The following is a 22,465-nucleotide window of genomic DNA, read 5'->3' as shown; positions in this document are numbered from 1 at the left end:
TTTCATAACACAGTTTATAGCCTCCATCACCTTTGCAAGCTAGGGATTATTATTAAAAAAATTATTTATTTGGTTTTTTTAAGTTAACATTTTAGGGTCACATATTGAACATACAGCATAAAAACAAGATTCCAAGGAATCTCTTGGGACTTCCCTCCTCCCCTTTGTGGGTCCTGTTGTTAATCATTTCCTCCTGCATCTTTTATATAATAATCCAAATCTTACATCTCCATTGTGTCCAATATTCATCATTAAGCTGCAAGTGATATTCCAACCCTACAAATGATTTTAGCTGTTTACAATGGTTTTTAAGATGAGTTATAAAATTTCCCCATTCCTTATTAAAATTTTTGGTCTTCATGATTTCTGATTCTTCCGGTCGTTCTGGCCATTTCGGCATAATCCATCAACTTGATCTGCTATTCTTCTCTGGTAGGGACTCTGTCTTCTTTCCACCTCTGGGCCAATAACATCCGTGCAGACTATTTATGTATGCAAGATAGGGATTATTTGTGCAGGGATTATGGGCCTTGCGTTTTGTTTTGGATTTGTTTATTATTTTATCTAAGGAAATGTACAGAATGCTCGATTATAGTGAAAACCTCAAACGGTTTACAAAACAAAAATAGAATTATTAATCAAAAAACTGTCAAAAGCCATCAAAAATTATTAAAGTAATAAAATAAATCATGGGGGGGGAGGGGAAGCATCCGTATACTGCATGATCACTGAGCTGTTCATGGGAAGTTACTGTGTGTGTGTGGAGAAGCTAGCCTTCCACAGAAAGGTGAAATTTACATTTATTGTGCCTCACGCTGTTGCTTCTTTCCCTCCCCACCACTTGCATATTCCTCCCCGCAAAAAAAATAAAAAATGTCCAGGAGATTACGTGGCTGCGAAAATTTCCTCACTTTAGTACAGAGGATAATTAGGAACTGTCTCACTGCTGACGCCATTTTTATTCGTTTTTGTAACTGTATATGTTACTGCAACCCTTTCTGGGACCTTATGGTAAAGGGCAGATAATAAATCTTAACAGATAAGTAACACCCGTATCTCTTTTACCTCAGGGGGAAATACTGAGGTAAAAAAATATACCTACCGTGAATATAAGACGCAGGACGGTTCGGACGAAAAGAGTAATTTTGTTTATTGAACCATTTCTTTTATTAAAAAATCTTCTTTAAAACAACGAAGGGGGCGGGGGGGAAGGTGCTTCTTATTTATAAATCAGGAAACCTATGCTTTTGTTGCACAAAACACAGAATTTAAATGGGTTCAGGTGTGCGCTAAGATTAGAGTTGTTAGAAAAATGCATAATATATATATATATATAGAGAGAGAGAGAGAGAGAGATCTATTTTTTCAAAAAGAAATCCTTCACTCTGGCTTATTTCATTTGAATGCAGCTGCACTCATTAGGCTATTAAAAACCCCAGTAAAGAACATGCACTTGGAACAAGGGGCGGCAAACAGTTACTGTCCGCAGGGCCACATTCAGCCTTGGCTAGGCATCCGGGTGCCACAGACCAACGTCACATGCGGCTACCTGCCCCCCTCTGAAAAGCACACTCTCTCACACGCACGACCACCACACAAAGCCCCTCACGCCCCCCTCAGGCGACCCTTGCCAATCGGCTGAGGAGGAAGGTTATATCTCCCCGCACTTCGATCGAATTCATTTTGGTTTCAGTGCCGGTAAGCAATCTCGGGCTGCCGAACGGAGGCTCAGCCAACTCCCGCGTGAGGCACCGAGGACATTTGCCACAGCTCTCTCCCCCAAAACGTCTTAACGCGACTGGATATCTCTGGTAAACCGCAAGCGGGGAACAGCATAGCTTGCTGATTAATGCCAGAGGTGAAGGGACCACCGGTTCGATCCTCGGTCCCGTTAACCCGCCTCCCAGTGGCTCCACGCATGGCAAATCCATTGCTTCGGGTCGGTTGCGACTGGGAGATTTGAGAGGGGGGTTTTAACGTCCCACCCCTACTCCGCAACCCCACACCCTGACAAAGACGCTCCTGTGTAGCGTTCAGGCTGGGGAGGGGGGGAGACGCTTCATTTCTCCAATGAGTTCAAGCCTCATTGCTCTGCGGTAGGGTGAAGATTGCATCCTGAAAACTGCGGCTCAAGAGATCTCCTCCACCCACAAGCAGTCAAGCTTGGGGGGACAGATCTAATATTCCCTGTGTTTCTGTATCAATGGGGTGCATATGCACGAGAGGTGACATCGGCCTACTGTTAATATTTTTCTGCATCGGCTCTGCCCCCTTTTGCATCAGCTCCCCCCACCTCTGGCATGCAGGCCCCCGGGGGGGGGGGAAGGTTAAGCCACAAGGGAGGCTTGAAAAGGGTCGTCCACACCTGGCCTTTATGCACCGCTACCCTTGGCAGTCTGGAATGTACACAGATTCCTTGGCGGGGCTCGATGTTTCCGGAGACGCCCTCTCCAGCGAGCCGGGGAAATGAGTGCTCTGAGAAGGGGTGCTTTCTCCGTTGCAAAGCACCGGCGACACACAGCCCAGGGGCGAGTTTAGAGAGGAGAAGCTGTCTGCGAACCCGCCGGCCGGGCTTTGGTCTGGCCTGAGGAGGGCCTCTCCGATTTTATTCAGGCCGGAGACGAGGCCCTGGAGGATGGTGCCGAGATGGTCAATGGAGTTCAGAAAGGCTTTCCTCTCCTCCTTGATCTGCGCGTCCTCCTCTTTCATGAGCTGCACGTACTCCGAGAAAACCTTGCTGTCTTTCTCCATGGCGGACAGGAGCCGGGCGTTCTCCATCGAGGAGTGCTTCATCAGCCGCTCAATCATGTCGCTCTCGCCTTTCCGCTTCTTCTTGGTCCTCAGGATTGCCATGCAAGTATCGGGGGACAGGGCAGGAGCCGGGCGGGGCGGGGCGGCAGCGTCTGGAAGGGCAACAAAGAGGAGAGTCTTAAGGGGATGGAGAGACTCGCCTATATGAGGAAAGGTGGTAACAGTCAACGGCTTTTTAGTTTAAAGCCCAGGAGACATGCTACAGGTGGGTAAAATTATACGAGACACGGAGAAAGAAAGTTTCTTCTCCTCTCGTCGTACCAGAGTTTGGGCACATCCATTGAAGGTTCAGGACAGACATATGTAATTCTTAGTGAAATTTTAGAAATTGCTCTTGCAAGAGGCAACTTGGGCGTAAGTTAGCCATGTCCATTAATTCCAACGGATCTGAAACCTTGTAGTTTGCTAGGCTGCTGAGAGTTGCTCGGGGACCCCTTATTTCCCTTGCAGACCTACAATTCGCAAAGTGGCTTAACAATCCCTCTCAACCTTTTAATGTATAAATCCAAATCAAATACCGTATTTTCCGTGTATAAGAAAACCCCCATTTTTAAAAAACCCAAAATTAAGAAACTAAGTTGTTTAGCTTTTTGGCGGGGGGAGTTCACTTCCGCCAATCACTCTCACCCGCCTGCCTGCCACTGCTGATCACTTGCCACCTCACTGCAGCAGCCAAATGTCTGCCACCTCGCCGCCACCAACAGACCACCTGCCCACTTGCCGCAGCCACCAATCACCCACCCAATCGCCACTGCCAATCTCCTGCTTGCTGCTGCCATTAATCGCACATCCCCCCTTTGCATTCACAATCCGTGTATAAGATGACACCCAATTTTTGCCTATTTTTTAAAAGCAAAAAGCATCATCTTATACACGGAAAAATACAGTAGGTGTTGGAAATGTAAAGAGAAAGAAGGTTATTTTTATCATATGTGGTGGTCTTGTAGGCTTACTGGGAAATGATATACAAAGAAATGAAAAGGATGTTCAAAATAACCTTTGTAAAAAAAAAAACCCAGAAACTTTTCTTTTGGGATTTATAAGGAAAGAACTACCTAAATTGTATAGAAATTTATTCATGTATGCGACTACAGTGGCAGGAATGCTACTCGCCCAAAAATGGAAAGAAGCAGAAGTCCCAGCAAAGGAAGAATGGATACAAAAACTTATGGAATATGAAGAAATGGAGAAACTTACCGGAAAAAAAAGAAATCAAGACTTTTTATAAAAGAGTAGAAATGGTTTATTGAATATTTATAGGTAAACTAGTGTCGTTCAGCCCGTTAAATAAACGGGCGCTAGAACATATGTGAGCGCTGCGCGGAGCACCGGATCAAGGAGCCGGTCTGCAAGGTCAGCGCCCAGCAACGCCGTGCTGGATTGAGGAGGCAATGCTCCGTGCGGCGTTGCTGGGCGCTGACTCTGCAGACCGGCTCCTCGATCCGGTGCTCCGCGCAGCGCTGCTGGGTGCTGACCCGGCAGGCCGTTTCCTTGATCCAGCGGCCTGCCGGGTCGGCGCTGATCAGCGCTGCGCGGAGCACCGGATCGAGGAGCCGGTCTGCACTCTGCGCCCAGCATCGCCGCACGGAGCATTGCCTCCTCAATCCAGCACGGCGTTGCAGGGTGCTGACTCTGCAGACCGGCTCCTTGATCCGTTGCTCCCAGGACCTGTCCTTGCTGGACGCACACACGCGTGCTCTCTCCCCCCCCCCGCCGCCAACGCTCAGTCTGGCCGGGAGCGGCGGTTGGCGGCCAGCCGCAGGGAAACGGTAGGTGGGGGGGGGGAGAGTGCGTGTGTGTGTGCGTTCCAAGTCTCTGCGTCCAATCCCTGTGTCCGTGGGTCACATGCGCAGTAGCGCAAACTCAGGGACACAGGGAATACTGGACGCAGAGACACTTGCACTTTATTATATAGGATTGTAAACAGATTTTAAAAAACTGGCAGGATTATTGTAATAGCCTGCACTTACTTAAGAGTATATATTTAAATAATACAAATAAATGGGTAAGATAAGTGAATTTGGATATGCAGAAGATATAAAAATAAATTTAGGGAACCACAGAATGAGAGGGAAAGAAGTCAAGTTTTAAAATGTTAAAATGATTGTAAAATCAGTGATATGTATATACAGTGGTACCTCGGTTTAAGTACACAATTGGTTCCGGAAGTCTGTACTTAACCTGATGCGAGCTTTCTCATTGAAAGTAATGGAATGTGGATTAATCCGTTCCAGATGGGTCCGCGGAGTACTTAAACTGAAAGTACTCAAACCGAAGCGTACTTAAACCGAGGTATGACTGTATCTGAAAAGTATAAATAATTTTAAAAACACAAAAACTATCTATCCCTCTCCATAGGAAACACTGGGAATGGTCGCTCTGTGAAGGGGATCGGGACCTCTCTGAAGAACTCTCAGCACCCTTAGCAGCAGTTCCCAGAATGCTTTGGGCGTAGCCATGGTTGTTTGAAGTGGCATAATACTGCTTTAAATGCGCAGATAGGGCCTTAGACTCACAATACGGAAGGCCCAGCTCCAAGTGGGATATGAGCTTTGTGTGAGAGAGACAGCCCCAAAGACCTCGGTGATCAGGTAGAGAAATAAGACCTCAGGCACTCCCTAAGGCACACGTAAATATTTATAAACGGCACTTTCAAAACTATGCACATGCCTCTATCTAAAACAAATTGGTGCACAACATAAAAAACATAATAATACAACATCAACAAAAATGGGTTGGTTTGGGGTGCGGGAAAGTTCCAAACAAAATAGCTGTCTAAAAGACATCTACAATAAAGCAGGTGTGGTTCCTGCTGAACTTCTATTGGCAAGGAGTTCCATAGGCTCTGTCAGCTGAACCTCAGGCATGTGGGGGGCGTCAAAAGTGCCCCATCAGAAGATCTTGATTGCCCCAGTTGTATCCTGGATCGAAGTTGTTTAAGAGCCTTGCAAACTAATACAAGACCCTTGAGCCCGATAGCACAAAGAAGCCAGTACAAGCTTTGGAAACACCCATGTTAGGTGCTGGTTGTACAGCCAAACCTCGGTTCCTGAATGCCTCTGTTATCATACTTTTCAACTCCCGAACGCCAAAAACCTGGAAGCAAATGCTCCAGTTGTTGAACAATTCTCAGAAGCTGAACATGCTACGCAGCTTCCATTTTGAGTTTCCCTATTGTGTTGAGGCTTCCATTTTCGGTTGTCGAAAGTTTCGGAAATGGAACGGTCTTCCAGAACGGATTATGTTCAACAACTGAGGTTTGACTGTAGCCTGTTCCCACCAACAGTCCAGCTGCAGCATTCTGCACCAAGGATAGTCCCACAATAATTGAGTGTAGAAGATATCAATGGTCTTAAAACTCATACCTTGTTCCTTCTCCACCTCTGTGTCTGCCTGGTCGGCTTCCATTTCCACCCCTATTCCGCTGGAGGCTGCATCTATTAAACGGGAAAGGCAGTCTGTTTGGGGGCGGGTGGGTGGGGAATGAATCAACTGATGGACACTCTCTCACCCACAGCAGAGGGGATGCAGCCCAAGCAACTACTGTACTGGCTTGACATTTATTGATGCCAACAGCACTCACCGGAGCGATCTCCAACGATGCACGTCTCAATGCTCTCTTCTATGGCCTTTTCTTCGCTGTGGCCATCTCCTAGGGAGAAATAATAATTTTTTTAGAAAAGTAAAATTAAGCTAAAGCATAAAATTAAAATGAGAAAAGTACAATTAAGCTAAAGCATAAAATTAAAATGAGAAAAGTAAAATTAAGCTAAAGCATAAAATTAAAATGAGAAAAGCAAAATTAAGCTAAAGCATAAAATTAAAATGAGAAAAGTAAAATTAAGCTAAAGCATAAAATTAAAATGAGAAAAGCAAAATTAAGCTAAAGCATAAAATTAAAATGAGAAAAGTAAAATTAAGCAAAAGCATAAAGAAACAGGGTTGGGTAGCTCTTGAGATATTGCTGAACTACAGCTCCCGTTATCTGCAACCGCTGGCCATGCTCTGCACAGAATCACAGAGCTGGAATGGACCCCGAGGGTCATCTAGTCCAACCCCCTGCAACGCGGGAATCTTTTTGCCCAATGTGAGGCTCAAATCCAAGACCCTGAGATTCAGAGTCTGATGTTCTGCCAACTGAGCTATCTTTGGCTGGGGCTGTTGGGAGCTGAATAAATAAATGCTCTTCTCTAAATGTGAAGCATGATTCACTCAGACCATGTGAGAAGTTTTATTCTGAAGAGCATACTGACAGGAGCGAGCCAGCAGTAAAGCATGCCGAGCAAGTGCAGTTAACTCTTTATTAGTAAAAAAACAGGATAAGCACAGGAGTGTCAGGCTTAATGAGCACAGCAACTCAGCTCTACGTGGGGCTACCTTTGAAGGTGACCAGGAAACTACAACTAATCCAGAATGCGGCAGCTAGACTGGTGACCTGGAGCAGCCGCCGAGACCACGTAACACCGGTCTTGAAAGACCTACATTGGCTCCCAGGACGTTTCCGAGCACAATTCAAAGTGTTGGTGCTGACCTTTAAAGCCCTAAATGGCCTCGGTCCAGTATACCTGAAGGAGCGTCTCCACCCCCATCATTCTGCCCGGACACTGAGGTCCAGCACTGAGGGCCTTCTGGCAGTTCCCTCGCTGCAAGAAGCAAAGCTACAGGGAACCAGGCAGAGGGCCTTCTCGGTAGTGGCACCCGCCCTGTGGAACAACTACCTGACATTTAGAAAATACCTAAAGGCAACCTTGTTTAGGGAAGTTTTTAATCTGTGATATTTGATGTATTTTAATGTTTGTTGGAAGCCGCCCAGAGTGGCAGGGGAAGCCCAGCCAGATAGGCGGGGTATAAATAATAAATAATAATAATTATTATCTCTGGCAAGTCTGGCCCCCATGAGGCAGTTGCAGAAACTGAAGGCCTCCCTAGAGATGGGAAGGCCTGGAAAAAACCTGGAAAAATTGGGGGAAAACCAGGGTTTTTCCCCCTGGCCCTTACCATCTCTAGGCCTCCCCGCAGCTGCTTAAGTCCCCTCCTTTCCAGGGCCTTTTCCAAACAATCTGAGACTGGGCCTGCATGAAGCCAACCTCCTCCACCCTTTTCATGCCTCTCCTGGTTCTGGGAGATCAGGTGGAGGGGACTTTGTCACAGCACAACAGGGAGACACCCGTGCCTCTTCCCCAGCCCGACTCATCTCTGCCTGTTGGTCTCCCTCCTCTCTTACTTCACCTTCTGCCTCTGATTCTGGACTTCTCTCTGCCACAGACTCTCCCCGCTCACTAAGCCCCGTTAACTCTTCAGCTTCCAACACCCCCTCCTCCCAGTCTTCTCCCTCCGACCCCTCATTGTCATCCCACCACCACTCCCTGGGCTCTGAGCCTTCTTCCCCTGGGGGTTCCCCAGCTGGTTCCTCCCACCATTTCTCTGCATCCAGCCAGTCCATGACATATACAGAGCAATGTATATGTGCCACATGTTTCCTTGGAGGAGAAAGCTGTGTGCCTCTGTGCCAGTTACTGTTCTGTCCTCCCTGGCGGGGGATGGTGGGAGTTGTAGTCCAACAATATCCGCATCCCCATTCAACCCAATTTTGACCATGCGACGGATTGAGCCTAGACTGCCTGCGTACAAACCAGGGAACCCTGAGAACATGCCATGGGGTTCTCGCACAACTGTTCTGACCCATACAAATCAGCCTACGGCTACGAGGCAAACGGTTAAGATGCAAAACCGATGCTTGCGGGGACGCTGTGGTCCTCCAGCTCCCATTAAGAGCCCTCTCAAATTTTAGCGTCACCCTGGCACCTCCTCCGCTTCTGGCGCTCCATGCTCCATCCTGGTTTGGGCACCCCCTGCAGGGCAACAGCATCGACGGCACCACCCTAAAACAGCCTCTGCTCCCATCAGGCCAACCAGCACGACCAATGGCCGGAGATGATGGGAGCCCAGCAATATTTGGAAGGTGTTGTATGCCACAACAGCAGCAAGGATTTTATTAGCTAAGAATTGGAAGAGGGAAGATCTACCTACAGTGAACGAATGGCAGATGAAGATGACTGAATTTATGGAACTGGCCGAACTGACCGGGAGAGTTCATGACCAGAGGGAAGAGTCAGTGGAAGAAGATTGGAAGAAATTCAAAGTTTCTTTAAGAAATAATTGCAATATTGGAAATGTTTAAGATAAGATTTGGAAGTACAGGGAGGTTGTAGAGGATGATTTGTAGAGGTATTGTAGTATATTAAGATTTAGATATAAGGGTAAAATAAGAATTGAATGCTGTTAATTAATATGAGGTGAATTCGTAGAGGTATTGTAGTATATTAAGATTTAGATATAAGGGTAAAATAAGAATTGAATGTTGTTAATTAATATGAGGTGAATTTTTGTTAGTTAAGGTAAAAATAAGATGATTGAAATATGATATAGAAATTGGTTAGTTAAGTAATAATAAGATGATTGAAGTATGATATAGAAATTACTAAGGATGATATACAACGAAAAGCAGAAAGGAGGGACTTGAGGAAGTCAACAATGTTAGGATACATGAGTGATGAATATGGTTGTTTTTTTCTTTTTGTATTTTGTATTTTTGTGTTTTATGTGATAGTTTTGTATTTTTGTGTTTTATATGTTTTTTTCTCAGTTTTATAAAATCAATAAATATATTTGGGGGGGGGGAAATATTTGGAAGGTGACCAGTTCCACCACTGCAACATGAAAAGTTCCCACCCCACTGCAGAAAGGAGGACCTCTGCTGACTCCCAATAAGAATGGCGGAGGGCTGTAGCTCGGAGGGAGAGCATCTGCTTTGCATGCAGAAGGGTCCCGGGTTCAAATCCCACTGGCCTCTCCAGGTAGGGCTGGGAATCATCCCCTGCCCAAACCCCTGGAGAGCTGCTGCCAGCCAGTGTGGATAATACACAGACAGCTGGATCTGCATAAGGCAGCTCCCCACATTCCTTTGTTCCTATTAAGACGAATTCTGCCCACCAGGTACAAGAACTTGCTTCACCATGTACTCCTCTGCATTTCCTGCTTGCGCATCCTGGCCACAAAGTTCCTCGGCGCGCTCGGGAGTGGCAGCCTCCTTGGCGAGCGGTGTTGAGGCTCTTGTCTTTTTCTTAATGTTCCTGGGGATGCGCTTTGGCCGGACGGCCGCGTCCCCGTTGTGGAGGATGCTGTGCAGCTTTGTGTAGTACGGGCAGGTGGCCGTGTGCTTCCCGGTCCTGGAGTTGTGGTTCACAACCCGCTGGTACTCCAGCCTCATGCACTTGGTCTTGGAGCGGCACTCCACGGCGTTGCGCCGGTGGCCGCGGCAGGCCATCTTGCGGGCGATGATCTCAAAGGCCTCGATGTTGCGGTGGCTGGCACGCAGCTGCTCCTGGATTTTCGGCTCCCCCCAAATGTCCAAGAGGTCCAAGATTTCCTGGTGCCTCCAGGAGACGCCGCGCCCTTTCCTGCCGCTGCTCGAGAGGGACATGCCTTCGGGAAAACCATGGTCGGAAGCGCGGCTTAGTAGGTGCGCTTTGATTACAAGGAAGGAAAGGAAAAGACAGACATAATATATTACAAGGACCGGAAGATACATCACAGACAGAATAATTACCACACACAAGAAGAACACAGAGAGTGTCTGAATACTTCACCTGTAGGACTGTAAATCATTTAATGTGCTAATGCGAGTGGAAGTTGTTAAAATTGCAGTTGCAGTATAAGGGTGTGTTATTCTGACGAGTGTCATGGAAATTTGTAAGATTTTGGAATGTGGAAATAAAGTAAATCATCAAACCATCAATTCTAGCACACAGGGGCCCACCTACATTGTATAATTTGGCTTTTGAACGATTGACATTACTAATGGTATTGTAATTTGGCATTGCTATAATGAGGCTTTTACTCAATTATTGTAATTGAAATCTAATAAAAATTATTTAAAAGAACAACAAAACAAAACCCCGAGGAAGGAAGGAAGGGAAATTGTGTTACACAAATCTGCAGTGCGATCATTAACACCAGAGAAAATTTTTAATGACTTGGTATTAATTTAATATTCATTGGAATAATAACATTACTCCATCTTGCAATGTATTACAATTTTAAGTACTTTTCCACTTTTTTTCTTTATTTAACCGTCGCAAAATGTTCTTGTCTGTCTGTCTGTCCCACCCTTATCCTGAACAAGCTACCTATAATTCCTTTATGTGTATGTCTCTCTCTCTCTCTGTATAAATTTTTAATTAATTTTTCTCTCTTACAATTTAAAGTGCTCATTTTTGCATCCGTAAGATATCAATGACTTCCCTCCTTCTCTTTCCATGGTTCATTTTACCTCTGTTATATCCCTGAATATTTTACAAAAGCTGTTTCCATTATTACATTCATCAAAACCTATTTACACTGTTGACTTTACCTTAATGCTTTTCAGTGTTGACTTTACCTTAATGTTTTCAGTGTTTATATTTAGTAAACGTTTCCCAATCTTCTCTAAATGTATGTGTTTCTTGTTCTCTATATGTTAAGTCTGCAAGCGGATCATATTCCATCAACTTATGTTGCCACTTTTCTTTGATTGGAACCTCGCTTGTTTTCCAGATCCCACCCTTATCCTGAAGGTAAAGGTAAAAGGACCCCTAACCGTTAGGTCCAGTCGGGACGACTCTGGGGTTGCGGCGTTCATCTCGCTTTACTGGCCGAGGGAGCCAGCGTACAGCTTCCAGGTTATGTGGCCAGCATGACTAAGCCGCTTCTGGCGAAACCAGAGCAGCGCATGGAAACGCCGTTTTACCTTCCCGCTGTAGCGGTACCTATATATCTACTTGCACTTTGACGTGCTTTCAAACTGCTAGGTTGGCAGGAGCAGGGACTGAGCAACGGAACCTTGTCACGGGGATTCGAACTGCCGACCTTCTGATCGGCAAGCCCTAGGCTCTGTGGTTTAAGCCACAGCGCCACCCGCGTCCTGAAGGAGCTCGCCATAATTCCTGTGTGCCCCCATAATTTCATCCTTATGCTGAATGTACTTGCTCGGATGCTCCTTTCTGCCCCACCCCAATGTTGTGGCGGCAAGTGGGACTCACCCTCCTCACTGGCCTCATTGGGGAAAGAAATATTCTCTTGGCATCTTTCCGGCAGAGCCTCATACTCTTCCTTGATCACGGGAGCTTCGTCCGGGAAGCTCTCCACCTTGATCTTCTTCAGAGATCTGGCACCTTTGGGATCCAGATATGGAGGGAGGGAGAGAAAGAGGAGAGAGAGAGAAATACCTGAAAACCCAGTTCTATTTCCAGAAAGGCAGAAACATTAACAAGCAGGTTAAAAAAAAGTAACTACTTGCTGGATGGACAAAAGCAGCAGCAAATATCCACAAATTCCTACCAGCAGACAGAGGAGTCTTCTGCCTCCACCAAAGCTCTTACAGGGAAATGTGGCATTTTTACATTAACGTAAAATATTAATATAAGTAACACACACAATATGTAAGCAAACATATTTTAAATACCTTATTTTTAGATTTAGTATTTGCCAAACAACAACAACAACAACAACAAAACCAATTGCTGCATTGTAATGATGTTGCATTTTAGGAATTTTGATATATTTTCGTGTTTTGTATCCAACTGGTTTTTGTGTTTCTTTTACCTAAATATAAACAGTTTAAAGGTAAAGGGACCCCTGACCGTTAAGTCCAGTCGTGGATGACTCTGGGGTTGCAGCACTCATCTTGCTTTACTGGCCGAGGTAGCCAGCGTACAGGTCATGTGGCCAGCATGACTAGGCTGCTTCTGGTGAACCAGAACAGCGCACGGAAACGCCATTTACCTTCCCGCCGGAGCGGAACCTATTTATCTACTTGCACTTTGACGTGCTTTCGAACTGCTAGGTTGGCAGGAGCAGGGACTGAGCAACAGGAGCTCACCCTGTTGTGGGGATTCAAACTGCCAACCTTCTGATCGGCATGCCCTAGGCTCTGTGGTTTAGACCACAGCGCCACCCGCATCCCATTAACAGTTTAGCGGTGTTTATTTACGTTAGGTAAAATGTGGAATTGTGAGTATCATTACTAGAAATATTTAATTATCATACACAGAATATGGAAATGTGACTATTAATTGGCAATAATATTTTATTTGTGTCAATAGTCATTTATTTGTGTCAATTGAGCCAATTGGCCGGGGGGGGGGGACATGGGAGGGAAGGGGGACAGTCCCATTCTGCAACAAAAGTCCTTGTTACGAGTTTCCACCATGGGTAGGCAAACTAAAGCCCGGGGGCCGGATCTGGCCCAATCGCCTTCTAAATCTGGCCCGCTGATGGTCCGGGAATCAGTGTTTTTTCACATGAGTAGAATGTGTGCTTTTATTTAAAATGCATCTCTGGGTTATTTGTGGGGCATAGGAATTCGTTCATTTCCCCCTCCCCCCCAAAAAATAGTCTGGCCCCCGACAAGGTCTGAAAAAGTTGACTGACCCCTGTTCCACTCTTGGGGCTTGTGAGTTGAATCCCGCCCTGTATTTCTTATACTGAGTCCTTTTTCCTGGGATCTGTTAAGGTGCCCAAAGATTTCGGGTTGGAATATGAAGCAAGTATGTTATTGTCGTCACTATTATTTCTTGTTGTCTTAAAGCGGCAAGGTGCTGATTTAAGTGTAAGGGGCTGGCGTGGCCTCAGAGAAACACCCACCTGTGGATCTGATCTCTTCCATGGAGCCTTTGGCAAAGAGGTCTTTTCTGTCTTCTTCCAGCCAGGAGATGAGGTCAGGTCTGGAGCTCACAGGTCCATCTTGAAATAGAGACGCAGTCATGTCAGGGTCTGGACTGAGGAGGAATGGTGGGAGCCCACCCCCTTTTCCTGAACCTTCCCAAGGGCAGGAGGACAGTATTGATTTAGAATAGTGGTTTGCAGAAGGGCATAGTCCAGAGGGGAAAAGCTGGGAAATACTGGGTGAGGAACAGCTAGAAAAGGAAACACAGCTGGCAGATTCAGTGTCCTTGGAAAGCATTCCTGACCCCTCTTCACCTAAGACTAGACAGGCTTTGAGAGTGTGTAGTAGTGATATACAAGGTTCCCACAGCCACTCTGGGTGGCTCCCAACAGCATATTAAAAACACGATAAAACACCAAACGTTAACAACTTCCCTAAACAGGGCTGCCTTCAGATGTCTTCTAAAAGTCAGATAGTTGTTTCTTTCCTTGATATAAGATATAAGATATCTTTATTGTCATTGTCCCCTTGCGGGAACAACGAAGTTACTCGGTTGCTACATCCACTCCGATAAAGCATTCCGCATAATCCAAAATTACAAAAACCTGATTAAAAACAGTAAATATAATACAAAATAACAAGTAAAATAAGATGACTTCAAAGTCCAGGCTTTCCATTTAAGGCCAAAATCGCTCTAGAGAAGAAACTGTTCCTGAGACGGCTCGTTCTTGCCTGCATTGTTCTATATCTCCGTCCCGATGGCAGGAGCTGAAAAAAATGGTGACCAGGGTGCGTTGGATCTCTTGATATATCTAGTGCTTTTCTATGGCACTTGGTGGTGTGAATTTGTTCTAAGGTGGTGAGTGAGCAGCCAATAATGCTCTCTGCTGTTTTAATAATTCTACACAGCCCTGCTCTGTCCTGGGAAGTACAGTTTCCGTACCACACACATAAACCGTACGTGAGCATCTGATGGGAGGGCGTTCCACAGGGCGGGCGCCACTACCAAGAAGGCCCAAGAAGGTTAAGGAAGCTGGGTATGTTTAGCCTGGTAAATAAAGGACTGAGAGGAGATGTGACAGCTATCTTTAAATATCTTAAGAGCTGTCACATGGAAGATGGAGCAAGCTTGTTTTTTTCTGCTTTGCAGGGTAGGATTCAAACAAGCTGCTTCAAGTTACAAGGAAGGAGATTCCGACTAAATTTCAGGAAGACCTTTCTGATAGCGAGAGCTGCTCAACGGCGGAACAGCTTCCCTTCGGAGGTGGTGGACTCTCCTTCCTTGCAGGTTTTTAAGCAGAGGTTGGATGGCCGTCTGTCATGGATGCCTTAGCTGAGATTCCTGCATTGCAGGGGGTTGGACTGGAAGACCCTCTGTGTCCCTTCCAACTCTACGATTCTAGGATTCTGTGAACAGGATGTTGGACTAGCAAGGCTGTGAGGCCGGACACAGCAGGACCTTAGTATCCTGGCTACGGGAAAAAGGGATCCTTACCCAGCGAGGTCACCAAGTCGTGAATCTCCAGCATGACCTCTGGTTCAGATCCAGCAGGTCCCACTCCTCCTCAGTGAAGTGCACGGCCGCCTCGTCAAACACCACCAGCCCCTGGAAGAAAAAGAAGAAAACTGTTTCCTTCCACGCTGCAGGCAGGGACTGAAAATCATTTCCTTTCCCCTCAGAAGTGGAATGCAGGTGTGGTTAGCCGAGCAGTTTCACCTGCAGAGTTTGAAACTTATGTTCAGATAAGTTCAGAGGACCCCACAAACTTATGTAACACAAGAACCTACATTGATCTACATTGGCTCCCAGTACGTTTCCGAGCACAATTCAAAGTGTTGGTGCTGACCTTTAAAGCCCTAAATAGCCTCGGTCCAGTATACCTGAAGGAGCGTCTCCACCCCCATCATTCTGCCCAGACACTGAGATCCAGCACCGAGGGCCTTCTGGCGGTTCCCTCGTTGCGAAAAGCAAAGTTGCAGGGAACTAGGCAGAGGGCCTTCTCGGTGGTGGCACCTACTTTGTGGATGTCAAAAACAGATGTCAAAAAGGAAAACAACTACCAGACTTTTAGAAGACATCTGAAGGCAGCCCTGTTCAGGGAGGCTTTTAATGTTTAATGGATTATTGTGTTTTATTCTTCTGTTGGAAGCCGCCCAGAGTGGCTGGGGAGACCCGGCCAGATGGGCGGGGTATAAATATATTATTATTATTATTATTATTATTATTATTATTATTATTATTATTATTATTATACAAAGGGCTTCATTAAAAACCCTTAGAGGAACGGAAAGATTATGGTGGGCCCTGTACACAATACAAACTAAAACAAACACAATAATAAAATATTATTTTAAAGCAAAATAGATTTATTGCAACACATGACAGGATCTGATCTCCTCACATTATTTCAGTTTACATTAGTAGGAGGCCTCCTGGTTTAGCTGGGGCTAAGCACTGAAAAGAGAAAAATGAGGGAAGTAGTGTTGGGAACTAAAGAAATATAAGCTAAACACCAAACCGCACTTTAAATCTAGGTTATGTTTGCCCCAACGGAATGTCCCTCAGGATCCCTTCCAACACCACAATTCTCTCAACTACATTGCAACTCGCTCTTACAACAGTTCACTTGTCCCGGTATGCAAGAAGAAACACACACAGGGGAAATGGAAGTAACTATGGAAGCTTTTAAACTGTGCTCACCAACTTGGCGCCCAGAAATCTCCAGTTGGGCCCATGCCAGGAGCAAAACACGTCCAGGGAATTTCGAACACTGGGGTGGGGGTGGGGGAATGAAGTGTAAGGATACCTATCAAATTCTGGTGTTTTTCCGTTATGACAACTTTGATGTGTTTTCTTTAAAGTCAATTTCTTCTTTACAAAAAAAAATCTCTTTCTTTCTCTGCAAGGCCCTCGGCATGTGCTGAGCCTGCCTATTGTGCAATCCAGCACTGCTTATGCAGCGTCAGACCACTGGTCCATGTGGCTCACTGCTGCCTGCACTGAGGTTAAAGCTCAGATCCACACACATCTTTGCAATTAAGCGTCTCCCTCTTGCACAGACCTTCTGCATGCAAAGCAGAGACTCTACCACTGAGCTGCAGCGCCTTTTATAGATATATCCTGTGCCCTTTTAAAATGTGGCTCTTTTTTGGGGGGGAGGGTGTTATTGTTGTTTTTATTTTGATTATATATATTGTGGTTTTTATGTTGATGTTTAGAAAGTGTCTAAATATGAGACTAAATATATTGCACAAATATGTCATTATTCATCTTTCCTGTTTTTTCTTTTTCTCGTATTTATTAAGTTTTACAAACAAACACAATGAAGCGATTAAAGATTATGGATATGTCACTTCCCTTAGAATCATAGAATCATAGAGTTGGAAGAGACCACAAGGGCCTTCCAGCCCAACCCCCTGCCAAGCAGGAAACACCATCAAAGCATTCTTGACAGATGGCTGTCAAGCCTTCGCTTAAAGACCTCCAAAGAAGGAGACTCCACCACACTCCTTGGCAGCAAATTCCACTGTCGAACGGCTCTTACTGTCAGGAAGTTCTTCCTAATGTTTAGGTGGAATCTTCTTTCTTGTAGCTTGAATCCATTGCTCCGTGTCTGGAGCAGCAGAAAACAACCTTTCTCCCTCCTCTATATGACACCCTTCTATATATTTGAACATGGCTATCATATCACCCCTTAACCTTCTCTTCTCCAGGCTAAACATACCCAGCTCCCTAAGCCATTCCTCATAAGGCATTGTTTCCAGGCCTTTGACCATTTTGGTTGCCCTCCTCTGGACACGTTCCAGCTTGTCAGTATCCTTCTTGAACTGTGGTGCCCAGAACTGGACACAGTACTCCAGTTGAGGTCTGACCAGAGCAGAATGCAGTGGTACTATTACTTCCCTTGATCTAGATGCTATACTCCTATTGATGCAGCCCAGAATTGCATTGCCTTTTTTAGCTGCTGCATCACACTGTTGACTCATGTCAAGTTTGTGGTCTACCAAGACTCCTAGATCCTTTTCACATGTACTGCTCTCAAGCCAGGTGTCTTCCATCCCATCCTGTATTTATGCCTTTCATTTTTTTTTGCCCAAGTGTAGTACTTTACATTTCTCCCTGTTAAAATTCAAAATTCATCTTGTTTGCTTTGGCCCAGTTGTCTAATCTGTTAAGGTCATTTTGAAGTGTGATCCTGTCCCTTCTTTGATTAAAATTATTAATATCTTCAGATTATGGTTTGGGATTTCTCCAGTTCTGACAGATTAGCATTCTAGCTGCCATTGTAAACTGAGCTACCATTTCCAGGTCTTTCTCCTATGTTAGGCCTCTAAGATATCCAAATGAAATTACTAAAGGGGCCCTTGGAAGATCGTATCTGAGGATTCAAATTTCCACCCACCCACCCCTGCTTCATTTTTATTAAGGCAGCTTTCAAAAAGGGCTGCATTCGTTGGTTGCTCACGCAACACATGAAAAGAGATTTGCATTGGGAGGAGAATTTATTTTACGGAAGTCTTTCAGGGAGTTAAACACTAACACATAGAACATGAGACTCTTAATCTCAAGGTTGTGGGCCCACATTAGGCAAGATTCCTGCATTGCAGGGGGTTGAAACAGAGGATATTTATGGCCCCTTCCAACTCTACGATTCACCTTGAATCGGACCCGGAAACGAACTGGCAAACCAGCACAGCTGTCACTGATGCAATAACAGCACACTAATGGCCCATTTGTAAACCGCTTTGAGGTTTTCTTACAATCAAGAGGTGTATAAATTTTATGAAAAAAAACAGACAAGCAGCTTCATACTAGTCCGCCTGCACATCAATCCAATTTATTAGTGGTTCGGTGACAATTCCCTAATGGCATTGCATCACTGTTGTCTTGAGGGGTGCTCCTGCTTATAGCCCAACAAAACCAGGACCAACAACACACACACACCAACATCCGTGGTATGCAAAGTTACAGGATTTCAGCAGGATGTTACAAGAATCCTACCGATCGTAAACAAAGCCCTGAAACTTTTTCAGGCACAAACCGTACTGAAATCGGGATTTCGTAAAAATGCCCTGATACCCTCATGGATGTACAAAAAAACAGAGCAATAAGAAAATGGAAGATAGACAGGATGGGGAAATAAGTTTTTTCCACATGACTTAGGCTGCATACAAAACATATGTTTAAAGCACATCATCACTTCTCCCCGACAAAGAATCCTGGGAACGGTAGCTCACCCTTCCCAAACCTTCAATTCCTGGCACTCATAACAAACTACAATTTCTTTTTTAGGGGGGGAGGGATGTGATGTGCTTTAACTGCCTGGTGCGTACACAGCCTTCTTCTCCATTTTGCACCACCTGAAGAACTTCCTCATGGCAAAAAGCTGTTAAAGGGTACACGCCAACAGAATTTTATTTGTTTTTAATAAAGGGGGGGAAGTGGCAAGATCGGGGTCCGCCCCCCACTAATGCCAGGAAAAGCAAACAGAACCAGCCAGGGGAAGAATACAAAGAATTTATTTGACAACAGCGACCCACGGGGGATTAAAGGATTAAAATCTGGAAAACTGGAGGAGACCCCCCTCCCCTCGCCACCTCCTCCTCTTCCCCCATAAACCTCCAGCCAGAATCCCAACCACCAACAATCTCCCCTCCAAATGGATCTTTGAAGTTTCAAATAAATATTTTTTTAAAAAAGATTGCAAACACAAGGAAGGGAGGAGGGGAAGCGCAGAGTGTTGTTTGAAAAGAATGTGCAGGCTATTAGCATAAAAGTTTTCTTTTGCTGCTGTGGAAAGGGAGGGGGCGGGGAGGCGGCTTAGGGGAGCTTTGCTTGCAATTTTTTTGGAGGGTGGGGGGCACCCTTGCTGGGACCCACTGGGAGAGGGTGGGGTTTGGGGGGGTTACACTTCCTCCCCCTCCCCCTCCCCCCTCCCCCAAGGGTGCACCTTTAACACGGGGCTCCCCCGGCGAGAGCAACAGCCCGGTCCGGCATCGCTGCAGACGCAAATCTCTGGGAAGCACAAAGAGGTTCACATGGGCCCCCCTTGCATTTCCCAGGTGGGCGGGACAGGAAGGAGTCCTCGGTGACGCGGCGCAACGCTTCCCTTCTAGTCCACCCCGCCTCGCTGGTTATGTAACCCTCTGCTCTGGACCCTCCCCCCCCCTCCAGATACACACAGAGAGACACACACATGATTGTGTTGGGGTGTGTGGTGTGCCAGGAGGGAGATCTGGGTCTGTCGGGTTTTTTTGGGGGGGGGGGGTTGGCAGTGGATGGGTGAGGATTTCTGAGCACACCACAAATGGGAAGGACAAAATAATGAGGCAGCCTTCCTTAAATGGTGCTGCTGAAATTAATAAAACTCTCATAATGAGAAGTTAAAATTGTAGATATGTATATAATAGTAATAGGATTTTTTTAAAAAAACACTGTGGGTGGCTCACAGAATTTATAAAAATACAAGCAAACGTCAAACATTAAGAAACAGAATATCCAATACGTGCAACAAACAAAGCAATACATCAATAGAAACCAATGACAATAACAAGTGACACGCACACACACACACACACAATCTACGGAAATTAAGGAAATGCTGATAATGAGAAGTTATGTGTGTGTGTGTTTATATATATATCTGCTGAAATTAAGGAAACTGATGAGAAGTTAAATTATATATCTGTATATATGTGTTTTTATATATAATATATGCTGAAATTAAGGAAACTAATAATGAGGTTAGATTGTGTGTGTGTGATATATATAATTTAACTTCTCCTTATCAGTTTCCTTAATTTCAACAGCAGCACAGACGCTTCTATAGTTTTAGAAGTGCAAGTGCTCCAGGCTTTCCTGCAAAATTTGAAGTGGGAAGTTTTTCCTACGCAAACTGCACAGGGTGATTTGCATAGGAAATAATTCTCATCTCCTGAATGGTACAATCTACTTTTTGTCTGCTCTGAAGCTGCTGCTAATCCTTTTAATGAAGGCTATTCACATACCATACGTTTAAAGCCCACACAAACACCCTGGCAATCATGGGAACTATACAGCTATACTGTAATTGCCAGCGTCCTTAAGAAAGCACATAAATGTGCTTTAAATGTATGGAATTCCAATATCTGGTTTGGTGCTGGAGAGAAAATAGTTTTTCTTCCCCCCCCCCAAAAAAAACAATAATATTAGCTGAGCCATGTCTATATTGGATCATCTTGCGATACAGGGGATCTCCTTTCTTATAACTTTATGCCATTGGTTCAGGTCCTACCCTTTGAAGCAGGAGAAAACAAGCTTGCTCCATTTTCCATGTGATAAGCCTTTAGATATTTGAAGGTGGCTATCAGATCTGCTCTCCGTCTCCCCTTTCCCAGGCTAAACATACCCAACTCCCTCAACCATTCCTCATAAGGCTTGATTTCCAAACCCTTTATCATCTTGGTCTCTGTCCTCTGCACGTGTTTCAGTTTGTCAATATCAGTCTTAAACTGTGGCACCCAGAACTGGACACAGGAGTCCACGTGTGGTCTGACCAAGGCAGAACAGACAGGGGCTAGTACTATCTGGGCACTATTATCTGGAAGTAATGTGCTTTAAATGTATGATGTGTGTATATGCAGCCTTATGCTTCCATAATCTTTATAATATTGTTCCTTTTAATGTTATCGATTCTATGCTGAATGAATGAGTGAATGTTTGAATGGATGTTTGCTCTGCTTAAACTGCCAAAAACTATCGATATGTAGCATCTCAAATAAACAGGACTTTGCCTTTTGAGAAACCAATAGGTCTGCTGCCTTCCTTGTAATTTACAAATTAACAGCCTCCTGATAAGGCCAAAGACCCCTGCAATCATGATGTCAACTTGCCTGTCATGTAACTTTGCACAGAGTAATCAGAGAAACTCAGAGAGCAACTAGATTACATCCATACCATACATTTAAAGCACTGCCATGGCTTCCTGCAAATAATCCTGGGAATTGAAGTTTTCTTTTTGTATGAGCCTGTCCTTCTTGCTCTGTTTTACGGGATTTTATGAGGCCACTTCCTTGATATTCTTAGGCAAGTTGGCAGTCCATACACACAAACAAACAAACACACACACACAAACACACACACACACATTCCTCAAAGAATCCTGGGAACTGTAATTTGTTAAGGGTGCTAGGAATTCTAGCTCTGTCAGGGGTAACCTACAGTTCCCAGGGTTATTTTGGGGGCCGTTCTGTGCAGCCAAATACAGTGGTACCTCAGGTCGCAAATGCTTCAGGTTACAAACACTTCAGGCTTCAAACTCCGATAACCCATAAATAGTACCTCAGGTTAAGAACTTATTAGGGAGTTTTCCCCAAGCCGTTCTGGGCATTCCTGCATCACAGGGGTTTGGACCGGATGACCATCTGGGTTCCTTCCAGCTCTGCAATTCCACGATTCTAAGTTTAAATTAAAAATTCCAATGGAAACCTAGATAAATAACACATAGTCAGCAATGATGTCCAGCTGCAGCATAGTGAGTAAGCTCCACTGGACTGAGTGAGGCTTACTTCTGAGTAAACCGTGCATGGTGGGGGGGGGGGAGGATATGCTGCCCGCACTTTTGCTCCTCTGTGGGTCAGTGCGTCTGGCTGTTAACAAGAAGGTTGGTGGTTCAAGCCCACCCAGGGATGGCTGTGGGCAGGATTCCTGCATTGCAGGGGGGTTGGGCTAGATGACCCTCAGGTCCCTTTCCCTCCAGCTCTGCGATTCCATGATTCTAGGAAAGAAAAACAGCACAGCATCCTGATCTCGCAAACCCCAGAGAACCAGCGCCTTGCCCTTGAAACCGGGAATGAAACCGGGAATGTCTTAATAGTCAGCCTAAGACTGACTCGTGTTGTCCGTTCTCGGGCCCCTAAGAGTTAACTGGAGCAGCGAGCTGAACGGTTCCTGGAGAGGCAGGAAATGGG

At 45.3% G+C, this 22,465-nt stretch overlaps 1 protein-coding gene across 4 annotated transcripts; it reads right to left on the bottom strand.

Annotated features, from left to right (window-relative positions):
• Positions 1 to 1,133: 1,133 nt before the first annotated feature.
• On the bottom strand, positions 1,134 to 22,368 carry LOC118081250 (uncharacterized). Of its 4 annotated transcripts, none has more exons than XM_088664003.1 (8): positions 21,837 to 22,368; positions 15,012 to 15,122; positions 13,495 to 13,593; positions 11,892 to 12,023; positions 9,805 to 10,338; positions 6,395 to 6,463; positions 6,177 to 6,248; positions 1,134 to 2,903 (listed from the first exon to the last, which is right to left on the bottom strand). In XM_088664003.1, the coding sequence occupies exons 2-8, from the start codon at positions 15,043 to 15,045 to the stop codon at positions 2,383 to 2,385; spliced, it is 1,461 nt and encodes a 486-aa protein (XP_088520129.1). In that variant the 5' UTR covers positions 15,046 to 15,122; positions 21,837 to 22,368; the 3' UTR covers positions 1,134 to 2,382. The 4 variants fall into 4 exon arrangements, with proteins under 4 accessions (XP_088520129.1, XP_034963529.1, XP_060126720.1 ...); XM_035107638.3 differs by lacking the exon at positions 21,837 to 22,368 and adding an exon at positions 19,468 to 19,623; XM_060270737.2 differs by lacking the exon at positions 21,837 to 22,368 and adding an exon at positions 19,468 to 19,571 and having other exon boundaries at positions 13,495 to 14,284.
• Between the last annotated feature and the right edge of the window lie 97 nt (positions 22,369 to 22,465).

The sequence above is a fragment of the Zootoca vivipara genome, chromosome 2 (assembly GCF_965207765.1).
Source record: "Zootoca vivipara chromosome 2, rZooViv2.hap1.1, whole genome shotgun sequence".
NCBI lineage: Eukaryota > Metazoa > Chordata > Lepidosauria > Squamata > Lacertidae > Zootoca > Zootoca vivipara.
Note: the sequence above shows the minus strand (reverse complement) of the source record. Positions and strands in the feature narration are given on the sequence as shown.